The sequence below is a fragment of the Glycine soja genome, chromosome 3 (assembly GCF_004193775.1).
Source record: "Glycine soja cultivar W05 chromosome 3, ASM419377v2, whole genome shotgun sequence".
Taxonomy (NCBI): Eukaryota; Viridiplantae; Streptophyta; class Magnoliopsida; order Fabales; family Fabaceae; genus Glycine; species Glycine soja.
The window spans coordinates 46067951-46081052 of NC_041004.1; the positions used below are offsets into that span (position 1 = coordinate 46067951).

General features: G+C 33.7%; 1 protein-coding gene across 3 annotated transcripts; it reads right to left on the reverse strand.

Moving 5' to 3' along the window:
- Window positions 1–542: 542 nt before the first annotated feature.
- Window positions 543–10396, reverse strand: LOC114407668 (WD repeat-containing protein 48-like). Of its 3 annotated transcripts, none has more exons than XR_003665673.1 (19): window positions 9174–9293; window positions 8083–8241; window positions 7162–7227; window positions 6973–7062; window positions 6501–6806; window positions 6247–6344; window positions 5811–5846; window positions 5607–5727; window positions 5231–5467; window positions 4830–4925; window positions 4668–4733; window positions 4462–4500; window positions 4191–4325; window positions 3490–3851; window positions 2956–3049; window positions 2541–2732; window positions 1601–1723; window positions 1331–1375; window positions 543–1017 (listed from the first exon to the last, which is right to left on the reverse strand). XR_003665673.1 is itself a non-coding variant. In XM_028370849.1 (19 exons), the coding sequence occupies exons 2-18, from the start codon at window positions 9270–9272 to the stop codon at window positions 1625–1627; spliced, it is 2295 nt and encodes a 764-aa protein (XP_028226650.1). In that variant the 5' UTR covers window positions 9273–9280; window positions 10262–10396; the 3' UTR covers window positions 543–1017; window positions 1601–1624. The 3 variants fall into 3 exon arrangements, 2 of the variants coding, with proteins under 2 accessions (XP_028226650.1, XP_028226649.1); XM_028370849.1 differs by lacking the exon at window positions 1331–1375 and adding an exon at window positions 10262–10396 and having other exon boundaries at window positions 9174–9280; XM_028370848.1 differs by lacking the exon at window positions 1331–1375.
- Between the last annotated feature and the right edge of the window lie 2706 nt (window positions 10397–13102).

A 13102-nucleotide genomic window follows, 5' to 3' on the forward strand; every position in this document is an offset into this window, starting at 1 on the left:
GGCGTTATCAATTCCTAAACATATCCCGGTTTAACATGATACTTGGATTAGTTACCAACCAGTTTATTAGTTCGCCAGTCAGACCCATTCACTGGTTCTACATTTCAATTCTCTTAAACATTAAAAAATGAAAGATAAAAAGGCCCCTTGCACCTGTATCAATGCAGTATGACTTGCCTGCTACCAATGCTAGCTTGAAGATGAATTTGAATATAACAAGAACCAATAGATAATAAATATCGCCGGATGGCAAAAGTACCATCCATTATGTACATATGCAGTTTCCATAATACATAAAATAAAAGCGGAAAACGCTATGGTTATCAGTTACAACATTTTGAGAATGAAGTCGAAACAAAAACCACAAAGCAAATGATCCTACTAGCTACAATTAAAATCGTCACAGTTTCAAGTAATGCTAATTCCTTTTAACGTTGCCTTTCAGAATTGCATATTGAATAAAGTCAAATATGCATACACAGGCATCACAGGACCCAAACACAGTGCTAGCTGAGAACTAGCACTGGATATCCAATGACGAATTTGAACAAATGAGATTAATATTATTAGCAATTAACAATTAACAAAATTTTATGATGTAAATATGCACCTGGACAACATAATTTCTATGGCCAGATATTTAACGCACAATTCAAATTTACAATGTTATTGTTGTCATCTCTAAATCAACTACCTGATTCCTGAAAAACACCCCACTATGCCAGTATGATTCCCACTAATTCTCAACACAGTCAATTAAGAACCTTCATCATCATGCCAGATGCAGACGATTCCGCCATGTCCGCAGAAGTATGCATGCCAGCTAGATACAGTTCAAAATTTACAGTAACAGCTCTCCACTAAAGAAAAAACTATCCAAGCAGGTTTGGAGAATGTCACTAAATTTGGTAATAAATGACGGCTCAGAATTTACAAATTCCTATAATTCCACCGATCAATGCAGGCAACACAAGAAGAATCGGCGCTCAGAAGTATTTTACATAATCACAAGAAAACCTGCAAGTATAAATAATAATTCATAATGAAGTCTGCAATCCTAGATGAGACAGCATACATCAAGGTTTTTTTTCACACCCAAGAAGAACGAAGCATGAAAAAAAGGGAGTAAATTCAGTATGGAAACAACAAAACATTATCCCACTAGGGGATGCTTGTACTGGAAACAACAAAATTTCAGTATGAAAAGTGATTTCAAAAAACAAATCCTGCTAACTTTTTTCTTCTATTGAAAAACATGATGCAAAGGGTAAAAAAGCAAAAGAAATGGTTATGTAATGCATCAAAATCATTTAAAAGTTACTTGTGATACCAATAATGATCATTCAGACATGGTTAAAGCTCACTTCTGTTCAATCTGAAAGAGAACAAATTATTAATAAAGATTAGGCTTTATCACCTAAGATCACTTTTATCAACATTCACATCAGTTAAAAAAGAAGTATTGTCCTAAAATAACTATTTCCCCTTTCTAGTTGGCAGTAAATTACATTTACAAAATAAGAGAAATACAGGAATGAAAATCCATAAAAGCATTAAATATTGTAAGCTCAGAAAAGCCAAGCAAGGCTCAATAACTCACCTCTGATGCATATGCAATTTGTAGTCACCTGCTTTGAAGTAGTTGGTAATTTAAAACCAAGTCATCTGATTTCTTCCATATATAAGCTCGCACAGTGGCTAAGCTCATTTCAGGAGACAGCACCTGGAAATAAACCAAACAGCTGGCTAAATGCACATTACTTAAATGAAAAATAGTATCACACAAAGCAAAGTCAATTGTGAATCAAATAAAACATGCAATCAATTTGGGCCAAACAATATTAAAAAACAATTGATGTTATCCTCAAACCAATTAAAGGCATATGTTCAATAACTTGATTAAAAACATATGAAATTGAAAACAAAGTTGGTAAAACACAAGAACAGTTAAAACTACAGATCAAATACAGGTACTACGATCTATTTTAAGACTTAAATACAATAGTCAAAAGGCTCAATTAGGAGAGTCTAATAACTGAAATTGAATTTTATAATTACGGGCCTACCACTACCAGTGGGTTAAGAATTTAAGGATGAAGACAGTCTTTTCAAACCTCATTATCAGTTCATCTTGTGATATCCAGTGAACATAAAATCTAACAGGACGAATAAAGCCACTGCTTAAAGAAATCCCAGGTATAAAAGCCTATAAGGAAAATATCTAATCAATTCATCCTGAATCATGGACACCGGAAGTCAGTCAACGTTGTAACTTTGCAAATGCAAATTTAGAAATCAACATGCACAGTACAGAATTCTAAGATGTGATTTCTTCAATGACTTCCAGAAAACACCATAATGGAAAACTAAATGGCAGTCAGGTTAGCAAATAGATTCTAGAATGCATACAAAGAAATTGAAAAGTAAGCCAACTATAGAAAAATAAAGCATGAACTTGCTCAACATCAGCATCTAGAAAACCATGCTATATGCACTGTCATAAGATTGCATATAAGACAAGTAGACAACAGACTACTTGCCTGGTTGTTGCACAATATTTCAATAGAAGGTCTAAGCTTTTGCCAAGGCTTAAATCCAGATCGAAAAGATCCATCCCCAACTGCTTGAAGCTGTGACTGTGATCCAGTAAGTCCAGGGGCAAAACTACCATCACCACTTAAACTATCCAAAGGTTTGTCAAGCACCATCTTCTCTATTACATAATTAATAACCTAAACCAACCCAAAAAAGGGAATTTAAATTGATCTTCAAAAATGCATAATCTACCTGTGAGATAAATGTTTACAGAATCCACACACATGCACACTCAAACTAAAAACTAAATTCAAAACAAGTAATACTTTCGGAAAACATGATCAAAGCCAACTTAACAACACATGCATAGATTATTAATGCAATTATTAATACCAATTGTCAAGTAATATAAAAACATACTTTGTGAACTCTTAATATACGTGGGGCACTTAGCTTCCCTTGTGTGAGGATCTGGACTGAAGAGCCTTCACATGGTTGCAAATAGAAACTGCATCTGCAGTAGTTATCACAAATATATATATATATATCAAAAAGAGAATTATATAACTAGTCTGAGATTGCAATCATACTAAAACAATCAAATTCATAGACAATTTCCATGGCAATAACCATTAAAAGTACAAAAAAGGTTCAAAGATACCGTGTTCAGTAGATAGATGATATCAAGCAACATATACCAAAGAATTAATAAGAGATTTTGACAACTTCTTAACCATATATCAATTTATGTCATTTACAAAAGTCATGTTAAGTACCACCATATGTTTTGGATGTGATAAATAGATATAATCATCAGAGTTAGGCAATTATGCTACATTAACAAAATATACAAACTGTCACAACTCACAAGCATGGTTTACTCCTTTCAACTACAACCATGTGACTTAATGCAACTATTTAGGGAAGAAAAAGTAAAAAGGAAGACAAAATTACTTAGTATTTTCTCTGGGAGGTAACCGATTATTCAAAACACAGTCCAGGCACCACCAGGGGAAGTCTTTCTCATCCTTGGTTCCATTTAAATCAGTAATTTTTTTTCTCCACGGACCTCCATGAGTGCCCTCAGTAATAATGGAAGGAGGGGAAGTAACTGAGAATTCAAACGGAGGATAAACCATAGCATCATTCTCAGAACTACCATCAACCTCAATTCTAGAATGGGCAAGACTCCTAGAAGAAATATCCTTTCCAGATAATAACTCCCCATTAGCTGGAGCTGGGGATCCCATTCTTTGCTTTCGTTTTCTCAACCAATGAGCCAGTAGCCCTTTAAGGGTTTCTCGAGCCAAATTAATCTGCAGAATAAAAGGCATTGATTTAGATTGTTGACAACAAACTACTGAAAACATTCTCATTATGTCATTGTATGCATGAATCACATATTTCTTGAAACTAACTCAGCCAATGTCAGTTTAACAGAAATTAAAAAAAAAAAAAGAAGCCTTAAATACTTTCATGTCCATTATACTAGGAACCATGGTTATGTGCCACTAACTGAATTGGATCCCATGAAGATGAATTGATTAACAATTGTAAAAAATTGACATAAATTATAGCCAAAAACTAGGAGCAAATTAATATAATTAGGAATTTAAGATAAGGGTGAGTACATATCATGACAATGAAGCCATTACCTTATCATCTTCAGGCTTGCCTACAACGTTAAGATCTGCCGAATACATCTCCGCAGAGAAACATTGGGGAGTGTCCAAATGGACTGACAAGCTTCCAAGCCTGGTATCCACTGTGAACCATGCAGGAATGCTAACCTAAAGCAGCAATGCAGCATTGGAAGAAAATTAAAAGCCAGCTTGAACAAATAAACTACTGGAAATCATCATGTTTCCTTGCAAAGAAAAAAAAATATTTTAAAATGAAATCAATGATGTAAATCAGTAATCATACCATCTCAAATAGCTCTTCCTTTTTCTCCTCAAATAAAACCTAGATAGTCCACAGGTAAAGCATGAGCTACTATGAACCCACAAATGAGTCCCCTATCATCTATAGTTTAAATTTGTAAATAACATCCATCACAGACAGACAATCTACTTCACTAGCAAACAAGATTGTCATACAAATTACAAAATGGAAATGCAAGCAGTCGTCACCTTTCCGTAATCTTCAATCACAACGCCTTTCGTAATCTCCCACAGCTTCACTGAACCAGATGCATCCTTTATCGATAGTTATTAATCAGTTAAGAAAACAACAGAAAAAGGTTATGCCAATATACATGGCATAATGAAATAACAAGAAAACACCATGGTTACCTTCGTCAGCACATGTCTCTTATTATTCAAAACTTCATGTTGTACTATTGCAGGTGTACCCAAGATAGTTAAGATAGGTTCTTTATATACAGGAACCTATTAACATTAGTAATTTTGACAACAAAAGAAATTATTAGTTCTGCCGGATGGAAAGAACCAAAAGAAAAAAAAAAAAAATTATATATATATATATATATATTCAACAAAAACTTGTTCAGAAAACAAACTCCGTCATATTCACCAACAGAAGTACTAATAAAAAATATGTAAACTAACATGCTTCATCTATACATGTACATAGCAACTGGAATTATGAGAACGAAGAGCAACATAAATAATTGAAGATATAATAATAGGAAAGTAATATAGTGATTTTTTTTTCAGAAATAAACATAACATACAGGGGTAGATCCTTCTATTGACACTCTTGCTCTTGAAAAGGACAAGTTTCCAGCTAAAAAAGAATTGCCTCTCTGGAAAATCTTTTGTGGGTCGTATCCTTCAGCTGGCCATCTATGAACTGAAGAGTCTGTTGATGCAATCCATATGCTATCATCATGCAAAGCCAACTGAAGAATAGGGTGCTCGCCTGTGCAAAGCAAACTGCTCTCTCTAGTTTGCAAATCTGTCAAGTATAACTTAGGGTATAAAAGAATACAACATTAGAAGATGAGGTTCACAAGTTAAACAAGAAAAGGAGATGTTATGTGACATAAATTCAAGATGTAATAACAAAAAAATAGTTTGATGTTAAATTTAATAGAAGGTCGCACTCACTGAAAAGTCTCTCCCTCCACTATAAACATGACTAAATGTTGGGGTGCTGGCAAGTGCCCAAACAGAATCTGTATGAACTGCATAAGAATGCACACATCTCTGCTGACCTATATCCCAAAGCCTATGAGGAAAGATGGACAGATTATTAGTCAAACACAAAACAAAACAAACAGAAATGGTAATAACTCCATATGTGTGCATTACCTTATCATAGAGTCTGAAGATCCTGATAAACAATATCTGCAATAATGAACATTAAAAACATCACAGTGGTTTTGTTGGGGGAAAACAAAGCGTACTACTGAATTTGAACTTAACAAATTTGTCAAATGAAAAGATGCATGGTTGCATAAAATGAAAAGAAAACCCAACAGCATTTCATTCATTGTATGATTGACTATTAAATAGGTCCACCATATTATATCCAATGAAAGTATTATGTTTTTCATGTGTAGTTAACTTGTTATCTATATTTGTGGGAAGACATAGAAATGTCAAATGGGAAATATCAATGCAGAGAGAGAGAATTTATGATAATAAAGGAATTATAAATAAATAGGAGAAAAAGCAAGTTACCAACTTTAAAATATAATTGTAAACTGAAAAATTGCAACTAAAATTAGATATCCACTCCACAAACCTGCCACTAGAATCCAGAAGCAGAGCCCTGATGTTATCTGTATGTCCTCTAAGCTTTAGAGTCTTTGATCCTGACCTTGCATCCCAGACACGCACAACCTAGTGAACCCCAAAAAAAATGAAGAAGTAAACCATGGTCAGAGACAACATCCCAAAAAATTCAAGCTACTACAGTGCAAGCAAACCATCTCTACTGCTTCAAATGTAAAGAAGCCTCAAGAATTGTTTCACTTTCATTCATATGCCATATTGTACCTTTTCTGTGCCACCGGAGACAAGAATTGTTCCACTTTCATTCATAGCCAATGCATAAACAGAATCTTTATGGCCTTTGGCAGCAATTGGAATGTATCCCTGAGTTTGAGTAGTGTGCATGGACATATTGTTGCTCGAGTTAATAGGACGCAAGCTTGTCAATGGTAGTACGTTGCCAGAACCATTGATACCATTTGAAGATTCATCAACTGTAGCATCATTGCACTTAGAGACTGGAGTGAGGGCAGCCTCGATATCCCATATAAAAACCTCCCCGCCAAGGCCACCAGAGGCAACAATATTGCTCTAAAATGCATGACACTATTAAACGATCAAATAATGGATTTGACAGTTGATACTGATAATTCAACCAAAGTATCTATCTGACTCAACGTGGAACGTATAAAAACAATAAAATGAACTTTTTCTTGATGCACTTAATAAGAAGCATAAGATGATTGAAGTACATTACATTTTTTCCTGCTGCTGCAAGGCAAGTAACATAGTCAGAGTGTTGTCGGAGTGTCCTAGTACAGGTTCCAAAGGACAAGGCATTCCATGTCTAACAAATTTAAAAAGGTGTAAATAACTGTGTAAGTACTGTATTATTGATGAAGAGCAAGGATTGATTGGAACAAAAAACAGCTAGCAATCAACAAACCTTAAGGGTTGTATCTGAAGAACAAGAAACAAGTGTACTATCACCTACAACAACAGCATCATTAACCTGCAAGAACAAAATAACACTTACATACTCAGCTGTTGCAAGGGTTATAGATTGTGCAGGATTCCTAACAGGGTATAACTTAAATGCTAATGAAACAGGGTTTTGGACTTTAGGGGAAAAAGTAAAAGTTGAATAATGATCATAAGTTCTGGCACATTGACATGTTGAAAAAAAATTGCATAAATTTTGAGTAACATAATTAGACAAAAGGGGATGTTTTAAAGAAAAAAATGTCCAAGAGGAACTTAAGGATATTATGAATTTTACGATACAAGAGAAAGAAATAAGACAAAAAAGACAGCCTAAAAACAAAGTTCAAGAATGCAGTGATAACTTTATCTCACACAATACAATACTCAAATTCAGTTGCAAAGTTACAGTTGCAGTTTTAGGATTTTTTGAACATGACAATCCAATGGGTTTTTATTGCCTTTTCTTTTTCAACCATACCTTTTCTATTAGAATTAAGCTCATTAAACTTCAACACAAAAAGAAAACAACAAATCAATATCAAATTCAGACCATTACAGACCTATTTTTGCAGAAGAAAACACAAAACTCATCCTAATCAAACAGGTCCCACATAATCAAAACCAAGATGGCAAAATCGCAAGAATGAGATTGTTTTGCACATAGCATGGTAAATGGCTTTCCCACGTTGCAATATCATATACTTTCTTACACCTTTTTTACCTCACCACAGAGATTGGGCATAATTGAAAAATAAAAAATAAAAACATTACATGAAGCTTCATCAAGTAACCATGGTAAAAATAATAATGTTATGTACCACGAGTTACAAAATTAGAAGTCAACTAACAAATCGAAAAGGGAAGAAAAATAAAAAAGGACTACCCAATCAACATGAGATTCAAAGGTAGCCGAGCATGTTGCTCTATCCACAGCTAGTGCCCATCGTTTTAACCTGCCATCACGGCTCCCAGTGAAGAGATAATCAGACCCATCAGATGCAGCAGATGTAAGTAGAGCCAGACAATTTATGCCTGCACAATGCTGCAGAAAAGAGCCAACTTACAAATGATTCCAGACTGTGCAACTAAGAAAACTATCAAAATTGAATTCAACCAAAATAAAAAATATTGATGAAAAAATAAAAATCTATGACATAACACCATGCAAAGCAAAATGATAAGTACCTGGAATTAAAGAGCCAAGTACTATATGAACTATTAATGAAGTTTTGATTGATTAGAAAGTAAAATATTAGGTAAATAATTAAAAAGAAAAGGTCGAAATATGCCTACCATCAAATGGGTCTATAAAAAGATAAAATAATATCAAAATTTAGGGTAAACCTCCATTTTTATCTTTGTAAGACCTTTGGAACACCAATTTGGTCCTCAAAAGGTTATCACACCCATATGATCCTCAAATGACAGGTTTTAACATCAAATTAGTGCAAATATTGTTTAATAGGACCCAATTGATGTCAGTCATAAATAACCAAAATTCTCAATAGAGTACAATTTGTTGTCACTAATCTTTTTAGGAGAAAATCAAGTTAAGAAAATCTTGCAAGGACCAAATTGGGGATTCACTGTATAATTTAAATAATATTTTCATCCAAGTAAGAAATGCATGTGTTAATTAAAAACAATCAAGGCTATCAATGGCAGATGGCAGAATATGGCTGAAGGCAAAAATTCCGCCAAATAAACACATCATTGCAGCCTATGGCGCTGCCATAGCGGGCCTCTCTACACAAATTGCCTATGGTGGAGGGGTCAGAAAACGCCACAGTATAGCATTATGGCAGCACTACAACGGTTATTTAACAACATTGAAAACAACCCAATCAGGTTCAACTAGTTAACACATTTGGAAGCAAAGGAAAAATTTATAGCATAAAGATGCAACTACTAGAGGCAAGCATGAAACTTGTCTGTTTCCATGGAACAGATAACATAAATAAATAATGAGTTTACCTTTGTGTCGTCAGAATCATTCAACACGTAGGTTATTCTCTTCTCCTTGCGAGAGCGAGTTGAATTGTTTCCGTTACTCGCGCTACCCACGCGGTGCATTGCCGAAACTGTGAAGTACATAAATCACATAGTGTAATTAATAACCCCAGGAGTAAATTGAGAAAACAATTCAATATCAGGAACTCTACTAAGGAGCATTAGCAACGGCATTAAAAATAAAATAAAATAAATAGTTTGTGGATTATGACCATTTATTTAACAAAAGAAAGTTTGCAGTGCAGAAAAACTCTCTCAGGGGCACAGTTAAAGACGGACACATCCAAACACTTCTACTCCCACAGAAACCACATACAGAAAAGCATTAGGCATAACCGCATAACGGTATAACCCGGGAGCTCCTAGAAATCTAAATTAAGAATTCTCTGTAACAGTAGCTAATTATTATCAAATATCTTCTGCCATTATATGAGATGAACCTTACTCTTCTCAATATGCCAAACACTGATACTAAAATCTACAACTCTAGAAGTGTTTTTCACATTTACCAAGAAGCTAATAGTTATAGCTCCCGCGTCCTAGACTTGATTTCGCAATTCTCAGTTGGATTTCAAACACGCTACATCGTTTCTTATAATAATTCAATGTTAACCTCCGAATCCAGGCGAAGTTCAAACTCATTATTTCCATACTGTCCGAACCACCAGTCAAAGCATAATCGCATATCAAACGCACCGAAGACTCAATGCGATTCAAATCAAAACGCAGAGCTACGAAATCAATAGCCAAACGCACACCTAAAAGCCATGGCAGACCTTACCCGCAGAAGCTATCGAATATTCCAAATCATCGACACAAATAACGCAAACGAAGGGAAAGAGAAAAATAAGAGGTCAGAAAACGAAAACATAACCCTTTGCACAAATTGAGTGGCACGATCATAAGGCAGAGCACTTTACAACGAAGTATGAGCTAAAACAGATTGATTATACGATGCGATAAATTGTTTCGTAGAATCGGAAGCAGAAAATAATCGAACAAAAGGAAATCAAGCTGGAGAAGGAGAAGATGGAACAGTTGAAGGAACAAACCGTGATCAGTGACGAACTCGAAGCACTTTGAGTGCTTGTTTTGTTGCAGTGACGAAGTTTCAACTTTAGAGAGAGAAAGAGAATGGTGACGGCAGCGAACGTGAGTGTGCAAAATATGGGCGTCCAGATTTATTTCCGGTAGATCCTTTGACCCGTTTTGTGCGTTTTAATTGAGGGCAAGATGGTCTTTTAACTTGGAGGAAGGATAAACCAAAGCTAAATAGAGAGAGGACATACGCAGCTTTGGCCGCTGATTAACGCTCGCTCGCGTTTGATCAAAGGCAGTTCCCTCTTTTTTTTTTTTCTTTTCAGAATAAGTACGTAGTAATTCTTATAAATGAAAAAAAAATAAGGAAATAAGAAATGAAAAGTTGAAATACAGAATGCTAGACTGTTTTATGCTAACAGTCAATTGAATCTCTCTATTATGTTATATCAGATCATATTATTTAATTAAATTAAAAAAACGACTAAAAAATATTATTTGCACATTCTTATGCTACGCACTTTATTTTGCGCCCTCTATGATAGTGTAAATACACTACAACTTGTTAGGAAGATGTTCAGGCGCACAAAACGTCCGAGTGAGATGCTCACCAAGGTGAGATAGATAGGCAAATTTCTTGATATAACTCCTTTTTGAAACTAATTTTTGATATGGGTCTCTTTTCAAACTATTTCTTGTATGGTGTCATTTTTTACATAAAAAGTATGTAACTCGCAAAAGCTATTGGCGAGTTTGGCCGGCCTTTGACACGTGACATTGGTCTCGCCAATGTCACTGGCGATTTGAGCTCCACGGGACTCGCCAGTTTGACTGACGAATTGAGCTAGGTGGTAGCTTTTTCAGGTTGGGAATTGCCAGTGGGACTGACGAGTTGTACTTTATTTGGAACTATCAATAGTACTGGCGATTTGCTCATTGATTAGCTGAGAACGGAGCTGTATGACGCGAGAGTCTCACGTACGGTTCCTTTGAGAAGGATGTGATACCACCACCTATTAGGCCCGACTTCGCACAACAAATTCACTTTGAAATCCATCTACCTAGCTCAACTTGCCAGTCAAACTGGCGAGTCCCGTGTAGCTCAAATCGCCAGTGGCACTGGTCTTACCAGTGCCACGTGTCAAAGACTGGTCAAACTCGCCAATGACTTCTGCAAGTTGCATGCTTTTTACATAAAAAACGATACCATACAAAAAATTATTTAAAAAAGGACTGATATCGAAAATTAATTTCAAAAAAAACCTATATCGAGAAATTTGCCGAGATAGATAGGCAGAAATCCTAGTTGGATGGGGGAGGAGGCTTGAGATGATCTTTTTTACTATTGGACAAGTACAACGTTTTAAAATATATTGACCCCAAATAGGACCAGTATGGCTTTGGTGTAAGGCATACTAATTGAAACCTGAGATTGTAAGACATATATAGACGTGGCATTGAAGATGGTAAATACATGTGTCGTATTTGCTCTCAATTTCATTGTCATGGTTTAATTTGATACATTGGTAAACATATTTATCCCTTTTCTTTGTAGGCACGACGACTTGGGGTGCATGGCTCGAATGACGTTTATAATATGTAATGGGAGTTACGTTTTCAATGCACTTAAAGTTAGTTTAATTATTTGATAAATAATTTTTTGAATATGTTTTAACGTATTTTTTTAGTAAGTTCTAATAATTTTTTGAAATGTTATTCGAAAAAATGTTTTTAAAAGCATTAGTTTCTAGTTTTTTTATTTTTTATTTTTAAAATATTTATTTAATTTTTTATTACTATTTTTAAATATGTCATTTATATTCTTTTATATCTTCCAATTAATTCAACAATTTATTTTATCAAACACTTATAATTTAATAAAATAATTATTTCAATTTTCAAATATCAGGTAGTAATTAACTTTTCAACTTTCAATTAATTTTTCAACTAATTTTATCAAATATAATCATAATGAACTCTATAACTTTTTCCTCTCAATAATGTTAAGCCAACAAATCAAATGATCTTTGTAATATGTTCATAACTAGGGATCCATTTATAATTCCAAAATCTAATGAGGTACTCATTTCTTATGCACCACTCTCTCTAATCTCAAATATAAGGGGAAAAAATATGACACACTAATTAAAAAAGTTAAATCACATTTAATTGTATAATTTTAATTAAAAATTTTTTTCAACTTGTAAACTTAGTATCAAGAATAGCAAAGAGTCATTTGAATGATTAAATAATCACTTTTGTTCTTAAATGTGTAATTCGTTAAGTGTAAAAACTATAACAAATATATCTAATCCTTAACTTTCATTTTAATAAAATAGTCAAAATTCGAATAAGTGAAATATGATATATTTATCTTTTAGGGTAATTTGAAAAAATTTGTAATGATTGATACACTATTACAAGTTTTATTTTGGTAAACTGATACAATGTTTATTTTGAATAATTTATATTATGACACAAAAATTATGGCTGATAATCAATATTATCGTTATTATTATGTTTATTTTAAATTATGTTTACCAATATATTTTTTAAGTGATTATTGTAATGTTATGCTTGTAACGATAAAAAAATGACAAAATTTATCCTAAAATTATATTTTACCCTTAAATAAAATAAAATTTTGGATTTAACAAATTAGTCTAATAGAAACATACTGACATTTAAATTCAATAAAAAATTATTGACATTTTCGTTCAATAATGATAACTTATTAATATTTTTGATCCAATGAAACGTATTGACATTTAGGTAAAAAAAAATTACTCATATTTTTCTTCAATAAAAAAATATTGACATTTTCGTCTAACAAAAAAAAATTCTGATATTTATAT

Bases quoted from the DNA above. Each gene is read 5' to 3' on its own strand.
- LOC114407668 (XM_028370848.1), bottom strand. From the start codon at position 9,293: ATGTACTTCACAGTTTCGGCAATGCACCGCGTGGGTAGCGCGAGTAAC. The intron at 8,242-9,173 runs GTAAACTCATTA...TCTTTTCTGCAG, and splicing joins ATGATTCTGACGACACAAAG to CATTGTGCAGGCATAAATTG. The intron at 6,345-6,500 runs GTACAATATGGC...GGGGTTCACTAG, and splicing joins TCTCCGGTGGCACAGAAAAG to GTTGTGCGTGTCTGGGATGC.